The 9757-nt window shown below is 66.0% G+C and overlaps 1 protein-coding gene across 1 annotated transcript in view; it reads right to left on the reverse strand.

The window, feature by feature from the left end:
- The window catches only part of SHH (sonic hedgehog signaling molecule), a 9270-nt gene extending 568 nt beyond the window's left edge, over window positions 1-8702 (reverse strand). The window contains exons 1-3 of the mRNA XM_040259935.1: window positions 8382-8702; window positions 2979-3240; window positions 8-348 (exon numbers count right to left, since the gene is read on the reverse strand). Of these exons, the coding sequence (XP_040115869.1) occupies window positions 8-348; window positions 2979-3240; window positions 8382-8690 (912 nt within the window). The 5' untranslated portion in view covers window positions 8691-8702. The remainder of the gene's footprint in view (window positions 1-7; window positions 349-2978; window positions 3241-8381) is intronic.
- Between the last annotated feature and the right edge of the window lie 1055 nt (window positions 8703-9757).

A 9757-nucleotide genomic window follows, 5' to 3' on the forward strand; every position in this document is an offset into this window, starting at 1 on the left:
AGAGCGCCCGGCGCCCCGGCGCGCCCCCGCCCGCCGCGGCCGCCGCCGCCCCCTCGGGCGCCTCCGCGGCCGAGCCGTTGTGCGGCGCCACGAAGAGCAGGTGCGCGGCGGTGAGCAGCAGGCGCTCGCGAGGCTCCCGCGTCTCGATGGCGTAGAAGACCTTCTTGGCGCCGCGGTCGCGGTCCAGGAAGGTGAGGAAGTCGCTGTAGAGCAGCCGGCCCTCGTCGTCGGCCGCCAGCACGCGGTCCCCGGGCCGCAGGTCCTTCACCAGCTTGGTTCCGCCCTGCTCCAGGTGCACCGTGGCCGAGCCCGGGAAGCAGCCGCCCGACTTGGCCGCCACCGAGTTCTCTGCGGGGAGGGAGAGGCGAGACAAGGGGAGACGGGGAGTGGCGGTGAGTCCCGAGAAGGAGGCGCCGGCGGAAAGGGCGGGGGGCGCCCGCTTGGCGTGCCGCGCGCCCAGGCCAGGGATGCCCGTGGCTCCGGGGCGCGGGGGAGACAGTCCGGCTGGGCGCGCGCAGACCTCCCTCCCCCATCCCCGCCCCGGAGGCCGATTTCAGATGCAGACGCATTCCTTAACGACTCTCTTAGGGCTGGACCGGCGGTGCCAAAGGTCGGCTGGCGTCTCCGGCGGGAGGCCAGTTCCCCTCCTTCCCTTCCGCCTCCCTCACCCCCACCGCCGGCTTCGCACACACCCAACCTCGCCGCGAATTCACAGGGTATTTGCTCTCCACTTGGAGTCCTCAGGAAGCCTCCTCGAGCTTACCCGCGCGCCGGGGCGCACCCTCCTTTCCTCCCGCCTCGGCGGGAGGCGCGGCTCCCCTGCCTTCGTGCGCTCCGCACCCAGGCCGCACGGCTGGCACCCTGGGCCTCCCACCCCCAGCGCCCAGCGGGGTTGGAGTTGGGGGGCTTGGGGGTCGGCCGGCGGGTGTGTGTGCGGCGGCGGGGGGGGGGGAGTGCGGTGAAAAATAACTGTAGTAGTTGTAGCAACTGGACAAACATTCAGAGCTTTGCCTGAGGTGTGAAAACCCGGGGCTGTGTGGACTTTCTAATTAAAATCCAATAAAGGGCTCGCCATTGTCATTGTGATTTCTGCACCAAACAGGAGGCGCTCTTGGAAGAGGGGACCCTTCCATCTCGCCCCCCCGTCCCCCGTCCCCCTCCACTTTCTCCGCGCGGGCCGCCCCCTCCCTGTTTGCTCAGGTGCAACGCCCCTCCCCCGCCCCGCAGCGATTCACACGCGGGCCCTCCAGAGGCCCGGGCCTCACAGGCACTATTTGCACAGCCAGGCCTCTCTTGCAAGCACTCAAGATGTGTATTTGAATTTTAAATGGCGGGGCCTGCTCCGCGCTCGGGAAGCCCCGGGTTCTCAAGGCCCCTTGACTACCGGCTTTCTCCGGCCTCCGTCGCTCTCTGAGGCTCACTGTCCCCGGGACAATAATCCCGGGGAGTCGGGCGGCGCGCGGGGGGCCGGGGAGGAGGGGCAGGACGGCCCCCCGTCTTCTTTGCATTCCAATCTCCGGGATCAGGCTTTTGGCAAACAGAGATCGCCAGAAAGAATCTTCCTGCTGGAATTACTGAGGGTATTTAATCTTCTCATCGTTTTCTCGGGCATGAAGTGTAGGGGCCGGCCTTTGGAGGCCCGCCGCAGCCGCCCGCAAAGCGTCCGGGACTCAGGCAAGCCCGAGTCGTCGAGTCGCACGACCCTGCCTGACACGCACCGCCCCGCGCCCGGCCCGCGTGCGCGGAATGCCAATGAGCGGCTCTGCTACGCGCCAGGCCCCGCGCCCCCGCCGGGGTCCCGGGCCGGACGACTGTTGCTCATTTGCGCGGAGAACTCGAGGGACCACCCTCCACCCACCCCAGCCCCGACAGGGGGGCACCCCGCGGACCGGGGCGGCCGGGAGGGGGCCGCGCGCCGCGCCTCCGTTTGGGAGCCCCGCGCAGGGACGGGGATGGGGGGCGCGCCTCCGCGCCCTCCAGCGGCTGAGACCCTTTTTCGGGCTATAAGCCCAGACCTTCTGCCCACCGTCCACACCTTGTGTGCCAAGAAGCCAGTATTTTCCTTTCCTCCAAAGTGTGTCGACACTTCTCAAGTGTTTTTCCTAACATGTGCTAATATATCACAGGTTAGGAGACAAACAGGCAAGCCCAGGGGTGGGGGAGACGCAGCTCCTCCGACACCCCCTGTGGATGCTGTGTTGAAGGGGCAGCTTCTGCAGGGGCGGGGGCCGGGACCGCCCGGCCGAGTCGGGGCCTGCGCCCGCGCGCGCACCTGACGCCCGGAGCTGTTCCTCGCCCGCAACAGCGAGTGGCGTTGCAGGCCCAGGGAAGCGGCCTCGCGGCGCAGGGCGGCCCAGTTGCTTCCCGGGGAGGACGGGCGCTCCGGGCTGGCGCCCTCCAGATGTTGGAAGCCGTAACTACTGGCTTTGTGGCCGCCCGCCACCGCCTCGCCCGCCGGTAAGCCCGGTTAGCCTAGGCTCCAGCGGGGCGGGGAGGGGCCGGGGTTTCCACCCCGGGCGGCTCCTCCCGCGCAGGGGGCGGGGGCGGAGTGGGGAGTGGTTCCTTCTTAAGCCCTCCGGAGACAAAGGCTCTGGGCCGGAGCTGGCTGTCTGGGCTGGGCTGCCCTCTCTCACCAGGAAAGTCCCCCCCACCCCGCCCCGCCACCCCCAATCTTTCCTCCCTGTCTCCTGCCACCTGCGCTGGGAGCTCCGGAAACCGGGCTGGAGGAAGGCTCGGGAAGCCAGATGCCCTCTGCATCTGGACTCCGAGGACGTGTGCCTCTGCAGCCTCCAAGGTGGGCATGGGGAAGGGCCTCAGAGAGCACGGCCGCCCCCCGCAAACAGCAGTCAGCCGCCAGGGCCCTCCCTGCCCGTCCCCCACCCATCTTCCTCCGGCCCTGGAGTCAGCCTGTGGGGTGCAGAGCTGGAGGTGGGCAGGAGGGGGGCGTGCTGCCGGCAGCGGCGGGCCCGGCCCCTCACCTGCTTTCACTGAGCAGTGGATGTGCGCCTTGGACTCGTAGTAGACCCAGTCGAAGCCGGCCTCGACGGCCAGGCGCGCCAGCATGCCGTACTTGCTGCGGTCGCGGTCGGAGGTGGTGATGTCCACTGCGCGGCCCTCGTAGTGAAGCGACTCCTCCGAGTGGTGGCCATCCTCGTCCCAGCCCTCGGTCACCCGCAGCTTCACGCCTGGCCACTGGTTCATCACGGAGATGGCTAAGGCGTTCAGCTTGTCCTTGCACCTCTGTGAGGAGAAGGGGACACCCCAGGAGACCTTAGCATCTGGGCCTGCCAGCCACCCCCACTGCGGGCCACCCTACGCCTCCCCACCCTATGCCACCTCCGCCCCTGTGGGCTCTTCAGCCCAGCCCCTCAAGATGCAGACTGCAGAGAAGGAAAGAGACAAGGCCTGGACCCCGGCGAGGGCACTTTGGTGGGAGGGGTCCTGGCATTTGGGTGATGAGTCAGTTCCCTCGCAGACGACCTGGGGACTTTCTCTGCATCTGAAACAGCAGAGGCCTGATCGTGGCCCCAGAAGCAGATGAAATTTCTCTGCAACAAGTCAACTGTGCATTTCTGGACGATGGCCATGGGCCCGCACCCTCGGCCAGCATGCCCTCCAGCCCTGCCCTCTCCTGCTTGGCCCCATCGCCCAGCACCTGTGCAAGGCTCCACCCCTCTCCCTGGACAAACCCCTCATCTGGAGGCCACAGAGAGGCCTGGGGCGCAACCTTGCTGCAAAAAGAAAAATACACTGCTTCTCAAAGAATTAAAAGCCTTGCCTTATCTCTGTGCCCTCCCGCCTGCCCTGTGCCTATCTGGGGCGAGACTTAAGCCAAAGGTAGAGAGGCAGGTGGGACGCTGATAGCGACTCGAGGGGCGGGGGAGCCGGGAGTGAAAGGCAACCAGGTGAGTTATAATTTTCTATAAGGCCAGGGCCGGATGGCAAACATTCTTTATCTGGACAGCCGCATTCCTTTTCCCGGTGGAACTCTTTTTTTCCCCAGCTTTTCTGCGGTCTGATTGTGACTCTTGTTTTCCTTAACCTGTTCCCTTCCCCCCTCTTGTTTTCTTGGCCGGCTCAGAATGGTGTCCTGCAAGTTTGAAGAGCAAACTTAAGAGCTGGAGGAGGGGTGGGGAGGGGTGGGGAGGGGAGGGGAGGGGTGGGGTGGGGAGGGGAGGGGTGGGGTGGGGGGGGGTGGGGTGGGGACGGGGAGGGGGGTGGGGGAGGGGAGGGTGAACCGGAGAGGCCTCGGGCGTGGGGGGGGGGCCCTCTGAGCCCTTGCCTTGGGGAGCCTCCTTCTGGAAACCGTCCTGGGGTCCCCCCTCCCCACAAGGAAGGCAGCTTCCTTGTTGGGTAAAGAAACAGTGAATAGGCAGGACTCGAGCCAGGGCAAAGTTGTGGGAGTTCCCGCAGGATTCTTGGGTCCCATTCAGATAAAGATTCTAGAGAGCCTTGGATCACGTGTGCGTTGCTGGACTGTGGCACCGCAGCTGGTGGGTGCAGGACTGCAAAATGGGGGAGTGGTGACCAAGTCAGGATGGGGGCGTCCCCCAAAGAGGCAGACTCGAGGGGGAGGTAGGTGACAACTCCAAGCTGACTTCTGCAGAGGGCGGGGGTGACCTCCAGCGGGGACCCCGGTTACCGAGATGACACGACGCTCCCCGCCGGGACCCTGATTATGGCTGGGTTGGGGGGGGGAGGGCTCGTCCTACGGAGTTGGGGGGGTGGTGCCGAGGGCTCTGGCAAGGGCTGCTGCCGCATTTTAAGGGGACGTGACCGATTGCGCAACAGGAAAAGTCTTGTGTATTTGGCAGCAATAAATACCAGTCTATGGTTGTAGGGTTAAACATATAACAGATGTGAGTGGGGGGGGGGGCGGGGCGGTGATGCGGTCAGAGGACTAGGGGGCGGCCCTGGTAACAGGTCAGCGCTTGCGGGTTTCTGGGCCCGCCAACAGTTTTCTTTAAAAAAAAAAAAAGTCGGAAGGACAGAGTTTGAGTGAGGTCATCTCGAGGACTGAATGCGTTTTACATGAAAATCAATCAGTAAACCAGGGGCAGTTTCGAGCCGGGATGTGGAACGCGCTGCGCAGGCGCACACCACGACGCGCACACGCAGACACTCGCCTCCCGAGCCCCCATGGCACCCCGGCTCCCTGCTTTCGGGGGGCAGGCGGAGCTTTTTGATGGCTTCCTCGGGGGCCGCTGGCAAGGGGGCGGGCGGGCGGGCTGGGGAGCACTTGTACTAGCCCCCCGCATTCTGAGCTGCGCCACCCGGGCAGGCGATGGAGAAACCGGGCGAGGAGCCCCGGGGCCGCGCCAAGGCAGGCCCGAGTCGGCGCCCCGCGCCCCACGCGCGCTCCCCCCAGCTCGGCCGGGCGCCGGAGGCGGGGGGCCTCGGCCCCGCGGCTGCAGGACGCTCCGCGCCCCGGCCGGGCGGGGTCGTCGCAGGCCGAGCCGGGAAGGCTGGGCCGGTGATCAATTCACTGGGTCGTGTGCCGCGAATCAAGCCCGCCTCTGTGCAGCCACCGTGAAGCCCGGCGGGGCCGGCGGGCCCGGCTTTGTGTCGGCGGAAGGCCGAGCTGTTCCCCACGCCTGGGCTCCCGCCGCCTCCCCCGTCTGCGCAGCCGCTCCGCGCCCCGGGGAGCCGAGCGGGGGCTGTCGCCGCCGACGGGCTTCCCCGGCGCGGGGGAGGGGTCAGTCCCGCACGCGCCTCTCTCCACGCGTCCGCCCCCACTGCAGAAAACCAGGCCCCTCCCGTGGAACCCACCGCAGAGCGCCGCTCCCCAGGGGCCGCCACGCACCCCCCCCGGAAACCTGGCGGTCTCCACCGCCGCTCCTGGCCGGCCCCCGGCGGCCCCCTGCCCCCTCGGAGCCCCCGGCACCCACGGCCGGCCTGCGGGGAGAGCGCGTCGGTCTGCGCTCCCCCCTCCCCGCCCCGAGTTAATATTAACAGGAGCGCCTGCGTTCCTGAACTGCTCTCAAAGTTCCACTGGGGACGATCTCGCCATGGTTGAGGGACTTGGGCGGCAGTCCCATTAGAGAGACAGGGACGCGCAGAGGCGGGGGAGGAGGGACACGCACCTGAGAACAGTCTGGGCGGCTGTCTTAAGCTGGGGGCCCGCGGGGCGCAGGGGCCCGCTCCCCCCCTTCGCCGGCCCTGCCCTCCCCGCCCAGGTCTCCCGCCTTCCGCGCTTTAACTCTTAGGATGGGGACGCGGGAAGGACGCGGTGGCGGAGATCAAGGGGGCACCTCTCAGGCCGCCCCCCGGCCAGCCTCCCCATTTTCAGGGGGCGTTGGGGGGGGTCCCGGCTACGATCCTGGCCCGCCCTGCCCCACCCCGCCCCCTCGCCGGCTGCCCCTCCCCCCTCCTTTTGTGTTGGGAACGGGAATAGCCACTGCCCAAGGAAAAAAAGTATTTGTTTTCGTTTCGTTCGTCTGAGGGAAGTTGACAGAAGGTCAGAAGTTCAAATGCTGCCAGAGCACACGGCGGCCGGAGCGGCCCGGCGTCCGGCCGCGCGGCCGTGGGTCCCGGCGGGGGTGACGGGGGGCTCGGCCGGGCGCCCTGGCCCGGGAGGCGCCCCCGCCCGGGAACCGGCCTGCTCGCTCCCGCCCGGTGCCGCCCCCACCAGCCTGGCCGTCGGAGCGCCGCCGGGAGCCCTTGGCCGAGCCCGCGCTCGGGCGCGTGGAGGGGCCGGCGGGAGGCCGCGGTCCAGCCCCGCGCGCACTGAAACCCGAGCCGCGGGATCGATAACCCGGGAGTAAGTGGAGCAGGGAGGCGTCTGCCCGGGTGCGCGGCTCCGCGCGCTCGGCCCGGGTGGCGTGGCGACGAGGCCTGCGGCCCCGGCAGGGTGCGGGCCAGGGACCCCGCTCCCTCCCGCGCCGGGCCCGCACGGAGCGCGGCGCACGCCGAGCCCTCTGGTTCGGGGACCTTCGGCGCCCCCGCCCCCGCCGCTTTCTCCGGGCTCTCTCCCCTCTCCCCACGTCCGAGGGGTCCTGGGAAGGCCCCTTACGTCCCGCGGGGGTCGAGCGTGGGCCGGGGATAGGAGCCCCGCACGAGCCGGGCCCCCCGCGGCCTGCGCAGAGTTAACTGCGGCTCTCGCCGCTCCCGGCACCGGCGCGCGCGTCCGCACTCGCGGGCCAGATTTAAGGTGGTCGGGAGCAGATGCCAGCAAGTCGGGGAGAAGGACCTTCTCCTCCCCCGCTCCCTCGCCGCCCTCTGCCCGTCAGCCGAAGCCCGCTTCCCCGCCGGGTCCTCGCCCTGCTCGGCTCCGCCGCAAGGCCGGGCAGCGGGCCGGGGAGCGCGGCGGCCCCGGAGGTGGCTCCCGGGTCGCTCCCGCCCCCAGCCTCCCCCGCACCAGCGCCCCGCCAGCGCCGCTCCGTCAGCGGTGTGCGCTCCTGGCCCTAAAGGTAGGACTCGAATATTTTAATAGGGCAATAAAAAGGATGTTGACCTATATTCCTCAGGAAATCCATTTCTAGCTTCAGTCCTACGTGCGTGGAGTTGGAGGAAAGTCTCCCACTGGCGGGGAGATGGGCAGTCAGGAGTCTTCAGCGGAGGTAGGGAGGGCGAGAGGAATGCGTGTTTCGCTTTGGTTCGTCTCTCCAGCCCCTTCCCGCTGATACCGAGTCTCTCCTAATTCCTAGGCAAGCAGGTTGAAAACTAGCGTGATGCAATGCCAGTAAGTTCTAAGTCCCTCCCCTCAAGTACCGCGGGCTCGGGAGAATCAGAGGGCATCCTTAAAGAAATATCGATACATTCACACTCGGATGGGCACAACCTCCCGCGCCCGAGTGGCGGGGGAAGCTCTGTGATCCGGGCAGGGGCCAGCCCGGCTGCCTCTGGAACCCCGACCCTTTGTCAGCACTGCCTGTGGAGCGGCTCCGGTGGGGTGGGGGCGACAGAGCGAGGGGAGCGGTGGGAAAGGCAGAGCAGCGAGGAGAAAGGAGAGGGAAGCGCAGAGGCTGCACCTGCCCGGTGACCCCGACACCCCTTGACGCTGCCTCCTTGCCTCCTCCCTCGGTGCCCACTCCCAACTTGGGAAGGACAGATGACCCCAAAGGGAAGGTCTCCCCAAGTTTCCAGCCAGAGCCAGGCAGGATGGAAATGCCGTCCCAGCAGGATGCATGCCGTCAGGGGCTCCCGTGGACCGCATGTCCAGGCGTCCTTACCCCCCGCCCCCACCCGCAACTTGTCCATCTGGACCCTTCACCTCCATTCCCCTCCAGGAAGAGGAAGGCACCCGGAGGCCTGGCAGGTGGGTGGGGAAGGAGCGGGCAAAATCGCCTTTCTACCTGCCTGAAGAGCAAACAGACCGAACTGCATGGTTACACATAACCCCTTGAAAGCCACACATTCCACGCCCCGCGCTGGGTTTCTACCTGAGTCATCAGCCGGTCCGCTCCAGTGTTTTCTTCATCCTTAAATATGATGTCGGGGTTGTAATTGGGGGTGAGTTCCTTAAATCGCTCTGAGTTTCTGGTGATCTTCCCCTCGTATCTTCCACTGGCCCCTAGGGTCTTCTCCGCCACGTTGGGGATAAACTGCTTGTAGGCTAAAGGGGTCAGCTTTTTGGGGTTCCGCCTCTTGCCAAATCCCCTGCCGGGTCCGCACGCCAGCCCCGAGCACATCAACAGCGAGGAGACCAGCAGTACCAGCAGACATCTCGCCAGCAGCAGCATCTCGCCCATGGAGCCCGGGGACCTGGCGGCCGGCGGCGCAGGTCCGAGTGCGCGAGGGTGCGGGTGTGCGAGTGTGCGCGCTCTGCCTCCCTCGCTCCGGCTGGCTGCTGGCGCCCGCGCGCCCTGCCTCGCTCTTTCTTTTCCTATATAACCTTGCCCGCCGCCGCCGCTGCGGGGGACTCGCCACCGATCCGCACCCAGACGGGGGCTGGGACGGCAGGCTGCTGGCCGCTGATAACGGAACGCATCGGAGTTGGGGCTCAAGACAGCCGGCAGAAGACAAAAAGAGTCTGATTTTAAATGGTAGCAAGCCTGAGAGCTTGTGCGAGAGGCTGTCTTCAGTACTATATTATAGCTGGCAGGGCGGATCTGATTGGCCGAAGCCGCACAAGCTTGTCTTCTGATGTTTAACCCTAAAAAAGACTCATTTTTTCCCCCCTCTGTTGCTGCTGTGGCTTTATTTTTACCTGAAGGCTTCTAGTTAAGAGAGGAAAACATCTTCACCGAGACAAAGGTGAGAGGGAGGGAGGACGCAGGCGGATGAGGATAACCTCGGTTACCCCTGCCCTGCACACCTCCCATTCCCCCTTCCCTTCCTCCAGAATGGTAGATGCTTCAGTTAAAACCAACTTAAGTTTTTAAAGGACAATCTAGACTCAGCGTCCCCACCCCCAAGCTTCCATCACCAAACAAATAGTCTCTCAAATGTTTGTTGGGCAGAGCTGCCCAGGTCCTATTTAAATGTTTTCCCAGGGACTTTATCATGCAGGCCAGGTCTCCCTGCAGTTGAAAGACAGGGGTGGCGGGGGGTCCTCTGCTCCTCCTGAAGGTTCCAGTCGCTACAGCTGGTCAGGACACACCGCGTGGTGCTGTTTGAGGAGCTTCTGACACCTTAGAACAACTTGAACCTGCTGCTCTTTATTGTGCTTCGGTTAATGCATTATTTTTAACGCCGAGAGTAGAATGGAGATGAGCTCAGGTGCAGAGTGAGCTGAGGGGATGGGGCGGCCGGCTGGGCCCGAGTGGCTCTGGGGGGCTGCACCCCAGCTCAGAGCAGGGGACGGTGCTGGTGCCTG

This window comes from Oryx dammah, unplaced genomic scaffold (genome assembly GCF_014754425.2).
Source record: "Oryx dammah isolate SB20612 unplaced genomic scaffold, SCBI_Odam_1.1 HiC_scaffold_18, whole genome shotgun sequence".
NCBI classification, from domain to species: domain Eukaryota; kingdom Metazoa; phylum Chordata; class Mammalia; order Artiodactyla; family Bovidae; genus Oryx; species Oryx dammah.